The 19,407-nt window shown below is 47.0% G+C and overlaps 1 protein-coding gene across 14 annotated transcripts in view; it reads right to left on the minus strand.

The window, feature by feature from the left end:
• Positions 1–19,407, minus strand: part of RGS6 (regulator of G protein signaling 6) — a 601,147-nt gene that overhangs the window by 37,908 nt on the left and 543,832 nt on the right. For all 14 annotated transcript variants that reach the window (XR_006343935.1, XM_043919808.1, XM_043919807.1 and 11 more), the window contains exons 14-15: positions 18,170–18,295; positions 9,665–9,851 (exon numbers count right to left, since the gene is read on the minus strand). Coding sequence is in view for 13 of the 14 variants with exons in the window: in XM_043919808.1 (XP_043775743.1) it covers positions 9,665–9,851; positions 18,170–18,295 (313 nt within the window). In the remaining variant the exon portion in view is untranslated. The remainder of the gene's footprint in view (positions 1–9,664; positions 9,852–18,169; positions 18,296–19,407) is intronic.

The following is a 19,407-nucleotide window of genomic DNA, read 5'->3' on the forward strand; positions in this document are numbered from 1 at the left end:
TGGTTCTCTGACGCCTTCTCTTCAGGAACTACTCTTCTGTGTGGTAATAAACAGAATCCTCTCACAAACAACTGATTTGTTCTTTTCAAAATGCATGCCTCCCTCTGCTGTTCATCTCCCTAAAATAAAACCACCCACAGAATAAAATGAGTAATTCCTGGAGTAAGCAGTTCCATAGCATGTTTTATTAAAATATGTCTGGCATGGGAAGTCTACCAGGACGTGTCCTCCAAATGAGGATTAATATCAGGAAACTTGGGGGCAGTCTTGTGATGCTGGCACACAATGCCACCACTTCCACCACTGGGGCAAAGATTAACAGCCTTCACCAAGCTAGGAAGACGTCTGCTTCTGAGTCATCTGGGGCAAATGTAAACCTGGGCTCCCTGGGCTCTGACATTTGAACAAAACAAACGTTAGAAGACTTTCATTCCTTAATCAAGTTGCTTCTAAACATCTACATTTAGGTAAGAATAGAGACTCCAGGCTCGAGGCTTCTTGTCTGCTCATGGTGGGTGTAACTTGATGGTGTATTTCTCAGCTCTTATATCACTCTGACCTCATTTTGACCTTGAGGTTGCTCTTTGATCTTTCTATGCATGGATGATGGCCAAGTAGAGTTTCGGTAACTTAGATTGGGGTCTGCTTAAGAGAAAAGCCTACTTATCTGTATATTTCCAGAGTCTAGAACATCTGACCCTTAGTAGATATTCCAAGTTTTGCTGAATTGGCTTATTGGAGAAATTGAATTCAACTGATATTCATTGATCACCTCCTATATGTTCTGTCTGAGGTTGTGTGGCAAGATTTTTCCAAATGGAAAGCCAAGGAACAAATTGACTTTTTTTTTGATGATAGGTACAGCTGAGTTTGTTATCATTCCGGACCAAGTTGTCAAGAAAAAAGTTTTTCTAAACCACAACTTTGCAGAGCATTATTTTAGTGTCATAGGGATTTATAGAAGGCAAGGAAGACCAATTGGCTGCTCCCAGTGAAGAACTTCAAATCCAGAGGTGCTGGAAGCCTAGACACTGTAGGTCTAGATGGGGCATCTCAGTAGCTACTGCAGGTCAGGGAAGCAGAGGGGCTTGAACACCTAGGAAACCTACATGGGAACCTGCAGGGACTAAAGTCAACAGGCTGGATTGGTCCATCAGATTCAACTGCCAATCCATCTGATGGACAGATTTCCAATCCAACCCAATCTCAATGCAGCATTTTCTTAGGTTTGTTTCATTTGGTTTGTAAAGAATGATGTGCTCTTGGACAAGCTGTGCCCAGTGGCGAAAAGTTATCCAGGCCCCTTATATCCTTTGCTGTTTCCCTAGGTGTAGAACTTCACAACCCACAGGTCAAGGTCTCCCAACTCAAATGGGAGAATGAATGTTCATGAAATGGATGGATGGGGAGATGGACAAGTGACTCAATGGATCCAGTGACACAGTTCTTGGAACATCCTCAGATCAGTTCAGTTCAGTTCAGTAGCTCAATCGTGTCCGACTCTTTGCGACGCCTTGGACTGCAGCATGCCAAACCTCCCCGTCCATCACCAACTCCTGGAGTTTACTCAAACTCATGTCCATTGAGTTGGTGATGGTCCATCTCATCCTCTGTTGTCTCCTCCTCCTCCTGCCTTCAATCTTTCCCAGCATCAGGGTGTTTTCAAATGAATCAGTTCTTTGCAACACGTGGCCAAAATATTGGAGTTTCAGCTTCAACATCAGTCCTTCCAGTGAATATTCAGGACTGATTTCCTTTAGGATGGACTGTTTGGATCTCCTTGCAGTCCAAGGAACTCTCAAGAGTCTTCTCCAAAACCACAGTTCAAAAGCATAAATTCTTTGGCCCTTAGCTTTCTTTATACTCCGACTCTCACATCCATACATGACTACTGGAAAAACCATAGCTTTGACTAGATGGACCTTTGTTGGCAAAGTAATGTCTCTGCTTTTTAATATGCTGTCTAGGTTGGTCATAACTTTTCTTCCAAGAAGCAAGTGTCTTTTAATTTCATGGCTGCAGTGACCATCTTCAGTGATCTCGGAGCCCCCCAAAATAAAGTCTGTCACTGTTCCCACTGTTTCCCCATCTATTTGCCATGAAGTGATGGGACCAGATGCCATGATCTTTGTTTTCTGAATGTTGAGTTTTAAGCCAACTTTTTCACTCTCCTCTTTCACTTTCATCAAGAGGCTCTTTAGTTCTTCGCTTTCTGCAATAAGGGTGGTGTCATCTGCATATCTGAGGTTATTGATATTTCTCCCAGTAATCTTGATTCCAGCTAGTGTTTCATCCAGCCCAGCATTTCTAATGATGTACTCCACATATAAGTTAAATAAGCAGGGTGATAATATATAGCCTTGACGTACTCCTTTCCTGATTTGGAACCAGTCTGTTGTTCCATGTCCTGTTCTAACCTTTGCTTCCTGATCTGCATACAGATTTCTCAAGAGGCAGGTCAGGTGGTCTGGTATTTCCATCTCTTGAAGAATTTTTCACAGTTTGTGGTGATCCACATGGTCAAAGGCTTTGGTGTAGTCAATAAAGCAGAAGTAGATGTTTTTCTGGAACTCTCTTGCTTTTTCAATGATCCAACAAATGTTGGCAATTTGATCTCTGGTTCCTCTGCCTCTTCTAAATCCAGCTTGAACATCTGGAAGTTCATGAAGATCTGATAGACTGAGTGCCTGAAGAACTATGGACGGCAGTTCGTGACATTGTACAGGAGGCAGGGATCAAGACCATCCCCAAGAAAAAGAAATGCAAAAAGGCTAAATGGCTGTCTGAGGAGGCCTTACAAATAGCTGAGAAAAGAAGAGAAGCAAAAGGCAAAGGAGAAAAGGAAAGATATACTCATCTGAATGCAGAGCTCCAAAAAATAACAAGGAGAGATGAGAAAGCCTTCCTCAGTGATCAATGCAAAGAAATACAAGAAAGCAATAGAATGGGAAAGACTAGAGATCTCTTCAAGAAAATTAGAGATACCAAGGGAACATTTCATGCAAAGATGGGCACAATAAAGGGCAGAAATGGTATGGACCCAACAGAAGCAGATGATATTAAGAAGAGGTGGCAAGAAAACACAGAAGTATACAAAAAAGATCTTCACAACCCAGCTAATCACTCACCTAGAGCCAGACATCCTAGAATGCAAAGTCAAGTAGGCCTTAGGAAACATCACTATGAACAAAGATAGTGAAGGTGATGGAATTCCAGTTGAGTTATTTCAAATCTTAAAAGATGATACTGTGAAAGTGCTGCACTCAATATGCCAGCAAATTTGGAAAACTCAGCAGTGGCCACAGGACTGGAAAAGGTCAGTTTTCATTCCAATCCCAAAGAAAGGCAATGCCAAAGAATGTTCACTACTGCACAATTGCACTCATCTTACACGTTAGTAAAGTAATGCTCAAAATTCTCCAAGCCAGGCTTCAACATCCTCAGATATTCTGAGACTTAAAACTGAAGCCAGGTAGCCCCTGTGCCAGCCAGCTGACTCCCGCCTGCCTTCTGCTGCCTGTGGAGGCTCTGGGAAGAGGTGAATGCCCTAAGAGGAAGCCTTAGGCTCATGATACTTCTGTGGTTTCATTCTCTCCTTGAAACCCACCAGCAGTGCTTCAGACAACAAGCCCTGAGATTCAGGTCTCTCTCCACTCCTCTTGCTCTGCCTACCACCATTTAATTCCTCCTCTTTCAGCTCTAAGCCTTCAATGATTTCCTACTGTCTTCAGGGCGAGAAAATTCAAATTCCTTAGGCATACACCCAAGGTTCCCCAGACCTGGCTCCCACATACCTTTTATTTTTGCATTTCCCAACAAGGAACTCCTTCCAAGAGCAGGCATCTTCTTGGGAGTTTAGATCTACCTTGGAATTTTGAGACCTCAGGGAATACTAAAGCTATTAATTTCTGTGAGTTCACACTATATAGCACTTATTCAAAGAGTTTTCAGGGCTATTGGCTCATTTGATTTCTCAAAAACCCTTAGAGGGCTTAGAGAAGACATCATCCCCATTTTACAGATGAGAAAACTAAGACACAAAACATCAAAATTCTTGCCTGAGACCACAGGCAAGTGGGTGGCAATGTAACTCTCCAAATGCCCCAGTATTGAGGACAGAACTCAAACTAGCATAAAGAACTGAGTCTATAAAAAAAAAACATGGCTCATTTTTCTTCTTTTTCTCCCCTCACGAAGCTAAATCTGTGAAATTGGAACAACACAGCAAACAGCTGAGGGCTATGGTCACAGCCCACAGACCTTTATGGAAGATTTGATTTTGGCCCAAATTTTCAAAGAAGCCAAATGGATAGGCAAAACACAAGTGCAAATGCTGGGCCCATGCTGACAGGGCGTCTTGTGGGATATTTCCACAGGAAGCAAACACAGGCAATTAACTTTGCTGTAACAATGCCTGTGGTCACATGAAAAAACAAAACCCTCAGAGAGAGCTTACACCCCATCCCCTGGGGCCCATTTCAAATGAATTCATAAATGTGGCTCAGCCTTCACTCCAGCTACTGACCCCAGATACTCACATGTTTATCGGCTCTTTGACCACTATTGGGTGGCTCCTGATCCCCATGGGAGAAGGGAGGGAGGTGTTCCAAAGGGCTCAGGTGTCATCATTCCCACTTCTCAGATGGGCAAACTGAGTGGCCGTGACAAGCGTAAAGGGCTTACAGGAACAGTCCTACAGGCCTAGACGGAGCACGTGGCTAAGATCAGAGCCTGCTCCCCAGGTGGGGATTTTCTCTGGGGACCAGCATTTCTCCAGCTCTCTGCATGACAACCAGCCCTCTTATAACCCAGGGGCAGTGCTATCTGAGGAGCAGAACTGACTGGCAAGTTGGGAGATCTGAGAGCAAGTTCTGGCTGCATTTTAGCCCTCTCCCCCTTACCTGGAAACCCTGAAGTCACACCTGTGCGGCCGGTGCAGGCAGCAGTGCTGGCCCCGCAGGGTGAGGATCACGGTCCTTACCGACTGACTTCCCTCGGTCGCGGGCTCTGTAATACTCAACCCCGATGCAGAAACATTCATGGAGATTGGTGGTTACTGTTACTAAACCAAGGTCTCCTCTATCCTTCTCTCCCATATAAATGAAAGACTAATGGCTCCCAACCAGTTATCTTCTATCTTTCTGGATTTCTTGAAATGTTTCAATGATTTTCATGATATATTATTCAGCACAGTGGTCTCAAACTCTGGCCCCCCCATCTACTTCTTTATGTCCTTCAGACTTTATGTCCTAAGAATAGTTTTTATATTTTTAAGTGGCTGAGAAAAATCAAAAGAAGCATAATGTTTCATGAGCTTTCAGAGTCCAAAAATAAAGCTTTTCAACACAGCCATGCCCACTTATTTATGTATTTTCCACTGTTACACTGTGACAGTGTAGCTGTTTTGGTATGGCAGAACTGGGTAGTAGTAATATAGACTATACAACCTACAAAGCTCAAAATTTAAACTGGCCATTCACAGAAGAAATTCAGCCTTTTAAACCAACTCCTAGTTTAGTGTAAATGGCAGGCTACAGAATCAACCTATTTGCATAGCCACTCTGTACACAGAAACTGAGAGAGAAAAAAATACTAGAATAGGGGTTATCTCTGGGTACTAAGGTTACATACAATTATTTGAATTTTTTTAAACCAAATCTGTTAATATAAAAGTATAAGAAAAGAATATTAATGACATTAATAAAATAACATTGCAGTCTCTTACTGTGGACCAGACACTGTTAGTTGTTGACATGTTTTATTTCACCTAATCCCCCTTCCACAGTGTAGGTACCACTGTATCTCTGTACGGATGAGGGAAGAAGACTTAGGGAGTTTAAGGAGCTTGCCCAAGGTCACAGTGCTAGTGAGAAGCACTTGGTGTACTTACGATGAAAACACACTTGAGGAACAAAACGCGACGTGCTAAAAAGAGAAACTGGTTTAAGAAGAGCTCTTTACTAGAAGTCACAGAATCGCAGTCCTTACAGACAATGAGGAGGTTACAAATGCTTTCTTTGGGTGTCCACATGTCTAGTCTACTTTAGTAAGCAGATACAATACATTGGGTTGGCCAAAAAGTTCATTGGAGATTTTCTGTACAATGTTAACGAAAACCAAAGGAACTTTTTGGCCAACCCAATATTTGTGAGTAAGTACCTGAAAAATGGCAGAGAACCATGCTAATGGAGGGTGTATATCCAGAAGCACATCAAGGCATGATGTGCTGACTTCCCAAGCTTTCCCATCAAGTATTTCTTGACTTAGTAACAATATAAATGTCAAGAAATATTTGATAGGAGTATTGACTAAATTTCAATAGTCAGTTGACTTAACTACGGTGCTTCCACACTTGGAATGCGTGTGTTAAGTCACTTTAGTCACATGCGAAACTCTTTGCGACCCTATGGTCTGTAGCCCATCAGGCCCCTCTGTCCATGGGGATTCTCCAGGCAGAATACTGGAGTGGGTTGGCAAGCCCTCCTCCAGGGGATCTTCCCGACCCAGGGATCGAACCTACATCTCTTATGTCTCTTGCACTGGCAGGCGGGTTCTTTACCACGAGCGCCACCAACCAGGCAGTGACTGAGTGGTACTGATACGATTATACTGCTGCTGCCAGTTGGCACTGTGAGTCTGAGGCTGCTCTGTGGTGATGTAGGATAATGCAAATGACATGAAGAACTAATGCTGTCACTGACAGTGCCTTTGAGAACCAGGTTTCTAGAAAAAGGAGACACAGACCTAAGAAAGAAGAGGTTAAATAAAATCCCCTGTAGTTTTTAATTTGAATGCAAAGTATCAGTATGGATTCATCATGTATTTTCATCAGAAACAACCACCACCTATTTCCTAGTTTTGGCCACTGGAAAAGTCTGAAAATGATGACCAACCCAGGAACAGTGAATGCCTCTAAATGCTCAGATTATCGTCTCTAAAAGTATTTCCCACTAAGAAGAACAAGGGATTCTTGGATTCTTGAAGGACTAGATGAGTCCACGTCTGGGGAAGGGCTTGGATCATCTTAGCTTCCCTGATATTTGGATCACATCAAAGACTACCAGGGTCATGTCAGAAGGAGCCAACTGGCCAGAGATGGCACAGGGCAAGCAGCAATAACAATAATAAACAAAATGGGTTAAAACATAGCAAATATGCTTAAACCCATGGGTTTACAAGGATACTACAAAACACACAAAAACACCCTAATTGGTCATCATTGGAAGATGACAGTAAACTATTCATTATATTTAAAATTGGCAAATAGAGGAAATGATTCAAACATATATTCCATCTTTCCTATGTGAATTGTATTACTAGATAATCAAATGGTAGATGTATTTGACTATTTGTATTTCACTTAATAAATGAAGAAAGAATGACAGGATTAGAACATCATTTTGTAACCCCTAATTAACTGATGGATCTAACTATGAACATCAATGGCTGCGGAAACCACAAAGGGAGACAACTAGACATCATATGCCTTCTGACAAGGGAGCACAGCAGAGTCTGGGAAGTAGTCTTGCCCACAAAAATCAAGCTAAAATCTGATTAAATATCTAAGTCAAACTAGCAATTTACAGGAAATGCAGATGGTAGGACACATTAAATAGCAACACAAGGTTGCAAATAGAAAAATCCAGACTGTGGAATCTCTCCAGCACAAAAGACCCAACTTCTTCCTTAAATAAACTGCAAGGGTGAGGAGAACATAAAAGGAGCCTGTAGATTACAATATACTTAAAAGAAAAGGCCATCTACATGTGTGGGCCTTATTTGGATTCTGATTTTGAATAAGAATTTCAAAATGGCATTTAGGAAATACTATGAACTTGAACACTTGCACGACATTTGATGATATTAAGAGATAATCACTAATTTCTTAAGGTATTGCGGGAATGTTAAGACCAAAGGGTCAGTTTCTGTTAGAGATACATATCTAAGTATTTACAGATGGAAAGGTTAAGTCTTGGATTTGTTTTAAAACTAACGGTGAAAAAGTAGGTGGGGACACAGATAAAATGAGATTGGCATTATATTGATGATTATTCAGGATGGATGAGGGTTCACAAAGTTTCTACTTTTCCATAAAAAAATGCCCAAGTTTCAATAATAAAACATTAAAATAAATCCTTTCTGACATCTTGTTCAGAGTGCTAATACTGGGCAGGGAGTATGATGGCTCTGACAAATACCCCTTCTCTCATGTTTCATGAATGATGGAGAGTTGAGTATTGTGCTTCAGATTGTTCGTCTGGGGACTTCTGCATCACCCGTGGAGCTTCTCCATCACTCATGGAGCTTCTCCAACACCCGTGGAAATTCTCTATCACCCACAGGGCTTCTCCATCACTTATGAAACATCTCCATCATTTTCCTCATCAGGATAATGTCACTGTGTGCTTGGTACACATACACACACACAGACACATACAAAAATCTATCAGAAAAAAAAAAAAGATTTCTCATGACTTAAATAGTTCACTTTGAAGCTGAAAAGGGTGTGAGGGACTCAGGATTTCATAAAGCTAAGTCACTGAACTCTACAAAACCAAATCTACCTAGCCCAGGCATTCAGTGGAATTCATGACCAGGGGGTCACATGAAAAGACAGTTGTGGTGTAGAGGCTGCTAAGTGTATCCATTCTGAACTTCTGAGCAAATAACAAGGCAAATTGGGATGGCGAGGACACCATTTCTCTTCTCATGCCATTATCTGCACCGGTGACTGAGTTTCCCAAGTTAGATGATAATGTCTGTGGGAGGGCAGTTCTCACCTGGGGACCCCACAGGTGCGAGAAATGAAGAGGGTTGAGGAGACACAGCAAAACCTTAAGCCCTGTCACCAGGTGTGGGATGGTGGAAGGAAACAAAATTTATGGGCCAGGAAGTGGGAAACGGATCTGATGTTTATCTCTAGAGATGGCGTCTCCCAGCCCTCAAGTTAAGCTTGCTGTTTGTGGCTTCTGTTTCTCCACCAGCTTTGCCAGCATCTCTGTGCTAACTGTACTGTGCAGAGTCATGTGTCCCCCCGTCACGCCCCTGCCCGCCAACCCATGGGTTCCTTACACCCCAGAGCTCATTCACTTATTGGTGACATTGCCTTTTCCCTGCCTTTCTCTCCCACTAGGCTTTAACTTCCTCAAGGGCAGGGGCTTTGGTCTGTTCCCGATGGTATCTCATCACATGGCACAAGGCATGGAATACAGACGTGCTCCCCAAACATCACTGCGGGATTGGGGGGTCACAATCCCCCCAATCCCCCCAACCAGTGCAGGGCAGTGGTTATGACCGTGGTCTTGACCCCTGGCCCTCCAGCCCACTCTCCCCACCTTGCATCTGATGCTGTGTTCTACTTTCCAGATTCTACCATGACTTACTATAGGACTTCGGGTTTTGTAAAACACTTTTGAGATTTTCCTGGAAAAGACACACACATAATGGTAAATGTCTATTTCTACATAATAACGTAAATCATTTAGGAAAGCAGTCCTCCTGGAACTGCACGGCACATCCACCTGGAATGGTCCCCAATGATGGCCTCATAAATAAAGGCTGAGATTATAACTACATACAACCTTGGATGTGTGTTCAAGGAGTGGGGTGGTGGAGTTGATACATGAACATCTCGGGACAGAACTATTTGATGAGATGAGCAAACCTGGGCATCTTCGAATGTGTATCTCCCTCCATCCTTGACATTCTGACTGGTTATCTCATAGCTGTGAGAATCCAGGTTGATTGCGCTTGGGGCCCCGGGAGCCAGAAACTCTTGCCAGATTTCTTCCACCCTCCTGGCCACATCCTGGAGGGGCTGTTTCTTGAGATCTTGGACTGCCAACCAGAACCTGAAACAGAAGCACAAGGACAGTTCGTTCCAGGGGCTCCGTCAGTAGCTGCTCTGTTGGACGTGGTCCCAGAACTGACATCGCATGGCACTCATTCTGTGTGCCCCAGCTGTCTCAGTAGCCATGTCCCAGGTCATGAAGGCTGCAGGGGCTGCTGAGAATACAAAGGTGCTCCATCATTGCACTAAATGCATGTTAGAAGATCGCCTTGCTTCTGGTTACCAAAAAGAGATTTTTCTCTACCTCATGGTTTTTCAACCTCAGTACTGTTGCCATTTTGGGCTGGATAATTTTTGAAGAGTCACCCTGTACATAGAAAGATATGTAGCAGCAACCTTGGGTTTGACCCATCAGATGCCAGGGGCATCCTCTCTGCACTTGTGACAACCAGAAAGTTTCTGGCCATTACCGGATGTCTTCTGGGAGGTAAATTCACCCTTGGGAGAGAACCACTGATTGACAGAGAAGTCACCACCCAGACAATGTGAGTCCCTTTTGCATATCTGGTGGGGATCAGTTGGAGGTATTCAAAGGAAAGAAAGACCCCAGAAGCAATAGTATCTTGGAGCCATTAAGAATATTTGAGCTGGGAGGACCCAAGCATACACGCTGTTGATGGAGAAACAGTCTATTTGCAGGATCAATGTGGGCATGGTGTTCGGCATGTTCCCTGGAGGAGGGCATGGCAGCCCACTCCAGCATTCTTGCCTGGAGAATCCAGGCAAGGACTGGGCTTGGACTGTAGCCCGCCAGGCTTCTCTGTCCACGGGCTTGCAGAGTTGGACACAACTGAGCGACTCAGCACAGCACAGGTGCCCAATAAATGTCTGATGGATTGTAGGTGGGTTCATCTGGAACAAAGCTGAAGGGACATATATCGGGGATCCCTCTACAAAAGATTCTCCAGAGACTGCTGGAGAGAGAAGCCTTCTGCTCACGACTATATTTGCCTTTCATGAATCCCTCAGCATCTGCATGGTGCTGGAGGGCTGGGCGGGTGCTGTGAGCTCTTTTCTGCTGAGAACAGCAGCAGCCAGGGCCAAAGCTTGGACAACAGCTCCCTGGGTCGTGACGATGGTTCCCAAGGCAACCCTGGAGAGGGATTTCAGCAGGACTCAGGTCTGGGTGGCACATTTTGTGTCCTGTGAACAAAACAGGCCAGTTTCCCCATCAACGAGAGGAGAGGACAGGTCCCTGGCTGTGTGGTTCCTGCAGCCGCGGGAATCACACATACTCAAGGCAACGAAAGGGCAGGAACAAGAGAAGCTGAACCATGACACGGAGGAAGGTGCATTCAATCTGTCATCGAATTTCACCCAAAGTAAGAGGGACTTTTTTTTTTTTTTTTTTTAAGGTTAAGCATGTTTTTCTGTTGCTGTTCAGAGAGGTGTGTGGAGCCACGTGCATGGCCTAAAGGTGCCACCCAGTGGCCAACTCGGGTAATGCAGCTTCATTTCCACCAGGAGAGACGGCTGGGGGGCGGGGGCGGGGGCGGGGTCTCTGCTTGTGGGTCTGTGTGTGTGAGAGACACGAGCTCCGTGAGCTCCAACTCTCCCGCTGATTTACCATTTGGGATTCTGATGATCTCGCTAAAGAAAACCCTCATGGTTCCCTCGCCAAGACCAAGAGGCAGGGAGGAGCCTTGCCGGCTTCACTCAACCGGAAGGTGAGGGCGCCCAGCTGTGGCGCCCTCTTGGCATCACTGTATCTTTCTGGGCCTCTCTCTCCTCCCGGCGCAGTGGGTACAGAGCAGGCGGAGGGGTATGTGGACGGGTCTGGGCACGTCCCATCCCGGTGTCACTCCGAAATGCTCTCAGGCCCTGTGGGTGGGTGCTCTAGGGGCAGCCGCATGGTGACCACAGGTCTGGGGGAGCCTGGGTGGTTAGGGCCTGGGGCTCCTGCCACTGCCATTGGCCTCACTTGCCCTTTAACACCAGCCCTCTATCTTTCTGCTCACGTCAGGTCTTTCGTAATCATGTTCTCTGGCTACCCAGGGAGAGGGAAACAGTAGCCAGCAGCCAGTCTTTAACCAGAGTCCAGATTGGTGGGGGGTGGGGGGTGGCCAGAGTTCAAAGGGGGTTGTTAACTGTTCAGTTGTTCAGATGGGTCCTTGAAGCTCAGCCGGGAGGTCTCCTCCACCCCGCTGGCCACTCCCTAAGGCTCCCTCCGTCTCTCTGCCCACCACCCCCCTGCCACTCCCACCAAGGTCTGCCATGAAATGAAGGAGGTGGCCAAGTGCTTTCAAGTGAAAATGGTCAGCTGGTGGTCACAGAACCTACAAAGGTTTTCTTCTCCCAGAGGACCATGTTTGATGGGCAGGTAAAATTTAGGAAATCGGCTCTAAAGAGGGGAGCTAGTGTTGGTTTTTCAAAGGCCTGGAAGGAGGGCTGATGTGAAGCTTGGTGAGTCCCTGGCAGCCCTAGGGAGTCACCTCTGGCTGAGTCCTGGGCTGGAAGCAACTCCTTTGGGCCAGGGTCCATCCCAAGCCTACCGGACTCTGCAATTTCTCACACAAATGATGACGCCCGGGCGATTTCCTGATGCCTCAGTCGGGGTCATGTGAGCGCCACCTTCTGTCCCTTGTCTCAGTTGGCTCTGAGACGGAGCTCTGGGGGGCCCCGAGGACCCTGCAGCTTCTGAAAGCCGCAGGCTGCCCATGGTTCCTGAGGCCTCAGCAGTCCTTCCAGCAGAATGAGTTGGGAGCCACATTAATGCACATCACTCAGCTGGGTATAGAGGAGTCTGGGGCAGGTGGGAAGGGGAATTTCTGAATCAAATTTAATCAACTTTTACACAAAAAATTAAAAGGTTCCCTTTATCAGATAAAACCAAGAATTAAAAATAAAGTGTAAAAGAAACAACAGGCATGCTGGAGGGGGTGGAAGGGGAGGGGGAGGACTAAGAGGAAGAGGGATGACAACCCCCAAACAGCAGTCTTCTCTCCCTGCACGCATGGGGACCCTCTCGGCCTTCCGTCTGCCTTGGAGATGACTTGCCTTCTCTCTCTCAGGTGACAGTAAAAATGCTGTCACAACACCATCCTGACATTCCATATGTGTTTCTCATCACCGGCTTTGAAGAAGCTTTGTGCCAGTTTGAAATTCAGTACAGGCTTGGTTTCCCTTGTGGCTTAGCTGGTAAAGAATCCACCCACAACGTGGGAGAACTGGGTTCGATCCCTGGGTTGGGAAGATCCCCTGGAGAAGGGAAAGGCTACCCACCCACTCCAGTATTCTGGCCTGGAGAATTCCATGGACTGTATAGTCCGTGGGGTCACAAAGAGTCGGACATGACTGAGCAACTTTCACTTTCACAGGCTTGGTTTGTATCAGCCATCTGTGAGCCCATGGGCCTGAGCTGAGGTCTCTGAGCCCCGGCTGCCCGGCCCCCTCCCCTCGAAAGAGCCCTAGAAGCGCCCCTTGCCCATCTCTTGCAGACGGATGGGAGGCCCACTGAGGCCTGTGCGGTCCTGCTCTTATCACAAGCCGGCAGGTACCGCTGCTCCTCCAGGACGCCGGCGGGGAGGAGACTGTCAGCGACCCCGGACCCGCCCACCCTGCATAAGCCGCGTGACTTCTGGTGGCCGAAGGGCTGTCATGACTGTCAGGCCAGGAGGGTGCGTGGGTGCCAGGGAAACCACCTGTCCTGCTTTGCCAGAGTTGGCAAAGGTGAGGGAGGCAGCCCAGGGCTGACATCCGATCTGTGTCACTGGCTTAGGAATGCCGGGGGCAACTGGCCTTCTCGGGGAGGCAGCCTGGGCTCAGACGCCCCCCTGGACCGAGCAGCTGTGGGTGGGACTTGAGGGCCGTCCAGGGCTGCCCCAGGCCTCTGTCTCCCGCGGGGCCGGGGTGCTGACATGGAACAGGGTCTCCTCCTCAAGGCTGGCTGCAACAAGGGGAACCATGAAGCATCGGGGGGCACTCCGTCCTTCCAGGAGGTCTGGCCAGGCCCTGGTTTCTTGCTTACCTATCTTTTCATCAACTAGGACTGTCATGTGTTAGAAAAACCCAGCTTTTCGTTTGTTCCCAGGGAAAAGCCAATTCCACGCAGAACGAAGGGTTTCTATGCCCTCTGCTGGTCAACAGAGACTCAGGAACAACTGTTGTCACTTTACTTAGTCTCTGCTTGGGCTGGAGTCTCACCACCAGCAGCACCACCCGAGCTGAGTGATGTTTCACAGGGCAGTGGCCGAAATGCCACAGGTTGTCCGAGTGCCGTGTGAGCACCTCTCTTCCCATGAACCATGTGTTGGGTTCTCGGGGAAGCCCACGGGGCCTGGCCCACCTCCTGGGGTCTTCCTAGGACTCGGGGCAACTGGGAGGCTGGAGCACTCCAAGACAAACTGCTAACACTCCTGCGCTCTCTTTAATTGCTTCTCCCTTCAGCTGACACTGTGTGGAACCAGGATAATCAATCTGCAGGTTAGAAGAACAACCACGTTCTCTCAGGAGACGTTACAGCTCATAAAAAATGTACGGGGGACGCTCTCGGCTGCGGGTTTTGATTTTTAACTCGTGCCCTGCCGAGCGGCAGTGGTGGTCAAGTCAGGGAGGATGAAGACTTGTGCAGGTGGTAGGACTTCCCTGGTGATCCGGTGGTTGAGACCCTGCGCTTCCACGGCAGGGGGCGTGGGTTCGACCCCTGGTCTGGGAACTAAGATCCTGCATGAACTAAGATCCTGCATGCCTCTCGGCACAACCAAAAAAAAAAAAAGATTTGTGTGCAAGAGAGGGGGCAAAGGTGGCAAGGGGTAAGGGGTTCCTGTCATCCTTCTAGGAAAACACACAGAGAAAAGAGAGGGACCGAGCTAGACCACTCCCTGGGGCCCTCTGCTTCAGAACCAAGAGGCCCCACCTTGCATGCATTCTAGAGGCTCTGAGCAAACAGCTGTCTCCTGGTGCCCACCCTATCCAAATGGAGCCCTGGGCTCAGCCCAGGGTGCTGCAAACAGCCTACAACCACGAGGCTTGCTGTCTGCCACAAATGCCCTGGCCACGTGGCCTCCCGTGCCTGGAGGTGTTGCCTCTCCCTCATCTCACAGGCTCAACCCCCAAAAAATGATGAAAGAAGGCGTCAACTTGTATGATCACAGACATCTTTCCTTAAAGGATCCAGGGTGACCTTTTGCTGTGGTGAGAACAACACCTACGTCTCTTTGGGGCTCTTCTGCTCTGTATTCAATCTCAGGCAGAGATTGAACCACTTGGTTGGTGAGCTGGCAAGATTTCTCTGGGTGTCATGCAAAAACGTCACGCTCCAAGTACCCCTTTCACTGGAGAGATGCAAAGGAGCTCGGGGAGACAGACGTGGAAAAACCTTTGCAGTGGATTCAGTTGAGTCCCGGTCAGTCTCTCTTTTTCCCGGCCCTGCTCCAAGACCAGCTGCCTGGGCTTGACCAGTCCGGGGGAGGAAGGACCATGCCAGCGTGGCCAGCACCACAGATGGGCAGCGTCCTCGAGCTGTGCCACAAGGCATGGCCCTGGTGTCCACCGTTCACAGGGACCACAGGGGAGGTGCAGCCGCAGGGCCCCTTGAGGATGCCCTGGGTGAGGGGTGAGATGCATTCAACTCTGCACCCTTAGGCCTGGGTCACAGCAGACGCCAAGCTGGTATCTGTGGCCACAGGAATGACTGCAAATGAAGGGGGAGGAAAGGACCTGGTTCTGGGTGACCCAAGAGTCCTAAAGTTGTGTGATTTAAAACCAAAGCTTCCCCCATATATCCAATTATGCTGAATATCACACAAGTAGAATTTGGGCTTGCAGAGAGGATTTCAGAAGCTCTTGGGCTGTACTTTTTCATCTCAGGCTGTTCTATTTCCTTTATCCGCTCTCCTGTCATGGATCAGAAGGGACCCTCTTTAAGTCTGGATTTATGCATTCACGCTGGGGGTGGAGATTAGTTACTGCATGCTCACACCCGCTCACATGCACTCTCACCCAGGACTGACTGCAGCCCTCCTGGAGCGAGGCGCTGGCAGAGTACAGGCAGTAAGGCAGGAGGAAGCGCCGACACCTGCCAGGGATACCCTCCTCCATGTGCCCCTGGCCTGAAATGCATGCAGATTGCATGGCCCTGGCTACACTCAGACTGGGCAAGGCAGTGCTGAAACAGTCGATGTTCCCGCCCCGGGGCCCCTCACAAGGACCGGGATGCTGTGGTCATCCTTCCAAATCTCCACAATGGTGCAGGTGGCTGAGAAATAGCCAGGTTAAGAGAGCCTCTATACAGCTTCATGGGCTTTTGGAATAGCTCAGTTGGTAAAGAATCCACCTGCAATACAGGAGACCCAGATTCAATCCCTGAGTGGGGAAGATCCCCTGGAGAAAGAAATGGCAACCCACTCCAGTATTCTTGCCTGGAAAATCCCATGGACAGAGGAGCCTGGCTACAGTCCATAGGGTTGCCCAGAGTCGGACATGACTTTGTGACTAAACCACAAATCACACACCACTCCATCTTGGGGACCCCGTGGACAGGGATGAGCAGGGAACATAGGGAGAACCCCAGGGCTGGCTCATGGGGACCAAGCTGAGGGCGGGGTTTGAGACTGGACTAGTCATGCAGAGTCTGCCTGGGCACAGCATGCTGGCCACAGAGGGGTTGGTTCCCCGCCCCCCCCCCCCCAGGACACCTGTAGGCCTAGGAGGCTGGTCTGAGCACCATCCTGATAAAGAGGTCTAGAGTCAAGCCTTCTATTACAGATACTCAATTAGGAATTGAAGCAAAGAGTAGAATAATGCCTCAGCACAAGAAAAGAGCTTCTGTGTCATAACCCGAAATCAGATATTCAACCTTATCTGGTTTACAGTAGGTACATGGCTGCCTGGAATGGCCTCGCTATTCCAGTTAATCAGCATCTCCCCATCCTCCCAGGACTGCGTGGTATGGGAGGGTCGCCCCCCGCCCCCACAGCTCCACTCTCAGGGTCTTTCAACTGAGAGCAGCCCCCCTCCCTCTTTCTTCGCTATATGAGTATCTTGTATGCTCTTCAAAGCCCAGCTTATGATGTGTCTACTCTGGTAGGATGTTTTGAAAACATTACCAAAATGGTTCTCAGAGTTTACACTCATTTATATTCATTTAATGATGTAAGGATTTCTTGTGTGTTTTCTTCAAGGACTGACAAGGTTGCTGCAGGCAAAGATCATGCATCTTATCTTCCTTACATCCCCTCAGCAGATTCTTGGGGGCTGGAGACAGCACAGGTGTGTGATAAATATCATTTGATTGATGTACGGGACTGATATGGTCTCCAACTCCAAATATATAACATGGATTTTGCACATTAACACTAGAGCACACAGTCTTTTGTTCACAGCATATGATCTTTTTAAAGTAAAAAAAAAATTAATAAAGTCACTCTTTGGAAAAATGCCATTGGAAGATGGGAATTAACCTTGTATGTAGAAGAGAGCCTGGTGCCAAGAAAACACTGAGATTTCCATCTCACCCACTGGGAAGCCATCACTTGGCTAAGATGAGTCAGGGTCTTAGATAAGTCACATTTTCTGTATGTCTCTGTCTCTACATCTAATACTATGAAAGCCTGAATAAATCCCGGGTTACTCAGTTTTGCATGACCATGATCCCTACCCCTTTTTACAAGCTCCCTTTCCTTTCTCTTAAAATGAACGCCATGTTTTGAAAGTTTTTTTTTTTTTTTCTACTAAACAGTAACTATCAACACATTAGTACATTTCCCCCGTCTTGATTACTCATGGACCAATAGAACAATCAATGTTTTCATTGGCGTCAAGTGACCAGAGTAACCACTACATGGAGTTGCTAGAATTCCCCCCAAAAGGAAAAGCATATTTTAATTAGCTTTTATACGTATGTCTCCAGTTCTTGAACAGTACTTACTGTAACTTTTTGAAATTCTGAAGTGAACCCACTGACCCCTCTTTCTTCTGGTGAGCCTGTCAAGTATTCAGGACCCCAGAGACTGGAAAGTTTTAAAGGGGAAGGTCTCTGAGTTCCCTTTCTGCCATGGAATTCCATGGCTTTATGGTTTTAGTGAAAGGATGGTGTCATTAAATCCATTCGACCATTGACTTATTATTGAAGACACATTTCCAATAGCTTGAACACATGTCATCTGGATTTAAAGAACCAAAAATTGTGGTGTTGGTGGGTGCTCATCCAGTGATAATAAAGCTTGAACATAAAGTTTGTTCTCTAACCTTGGCCACATTAATTGGAATTGGAATTTCAGCCATAACATTTGACTGAGAAAGGGAGGTGGTGAGAGAAACTGATGATGCAAATTGCTTCATATACTCTCTGCACAAAACTCAAACCTTGGAGAGATGTACCTGAGGTTTTCTGAACTGAATTCCGACTCCAGGAATCGTAGAAACTGGTCCCGCCCCACCTGGTCCTTCAAGATCTCATCGAAAGAGAAGCCCCATCTCTTCACTCGCTGCTGGCTGGGCTCTTTGCTTTGGGAGAGGGAACAAAGGTGGTCAATACCAGGCAGAAACCTGTGGCACAATTTCTTCAACAACTCAAATTTATTTAGCTGTCACAGGCCAAAGGGAAATGTCTCATTTAAGTGACAGATTCCATCAAACCTGCATAAATCCCGAATGCAGACTTTTGTAGACCAACACTAGCCAAGGGTAAAAAGTCTCTTTAAAGAAGGTGTTTGAAAGGGGCCACATTGAGGGGATGCTTGCCAAGTGCTGCTTACAGGACATATAAAAACTCCACTGATTTGGCTTCCCTGGGCCACTCCTATCAGTCATAGGTCCAACTCTTGACTCCATCATTTTTTTTTTCCACTTAAAAACTGAGGATGCTTTGTGAATCTGATTTTTCATCAAAGATGCTGCCCCCACCTCCTGCCCCTTCCTCAATTCCCAGGGGAAAAACAGAGTCCAGTTTAGAACCAAGTGATGTTCAACTGATCAGAACTATGTCAACTCATCCTGGATAAACCCAACACAGGTGCTTAGAAGCAGAATGTTGCATCCATTCATTGATTTAACCACCACCTGCACAGTGTCTACAAAGGTCTAGGCATCGTTCCCAGCCTTCACACCTGTTAACTCACTGAGTCCTTGAAACTACTCTGAAAAATGTACTAACACTGCCCCCATTTTGCAGATAGGGAAACTCAGGCCTGGTGACGATTTACCCAAAGACGCACTAGGAGGGGATGGAGTTGAGACTCAAGTCCAGACAGCGTGGTTCCAGAACACAGCTCTCAACTCTGCTTTGCTGCCTCACGTCCACGGGACTCCCTCCAAACCAAAGTGTAGGGAGGGGGGACAGAGAGTTGTTCTTATTCATTTGGTGTTAGAATATGAAAATATTTCCTTCCGCTTCTGTCTTTCCATTTACAGTTACTTTGCTGTATTTACTCCTCTGACTTTTTCAAGCAGCAATAGGTTTCTAGTTCATGAGCTATATACTGCTATCTCTCACTCAAGTGGTAGTCTATGGACCAGCAGTGTAATCTCAGGACCCATCTCAGGCCGGTGGAATTGAAATCCACAGCTTAGCAAGATCCCTGGGTGATTTAAGTGCACATTAAACTCTAAGACACATT

The sequence above is a fragment of the Cervus elaphus genome, chromosome 12, assembly GCF_910594005.1.
Source record: "Cervus elaphus chromosome 12, mCerEla1.1, whole genome shotgun sequence".
Taxonomy (NCBI): domain Eukaryota; kingdom Metazoa; phylum Chordata; class Mammalia; order Artiodactyla; family Cervidae; genus Cervus; species Cervus elaphus.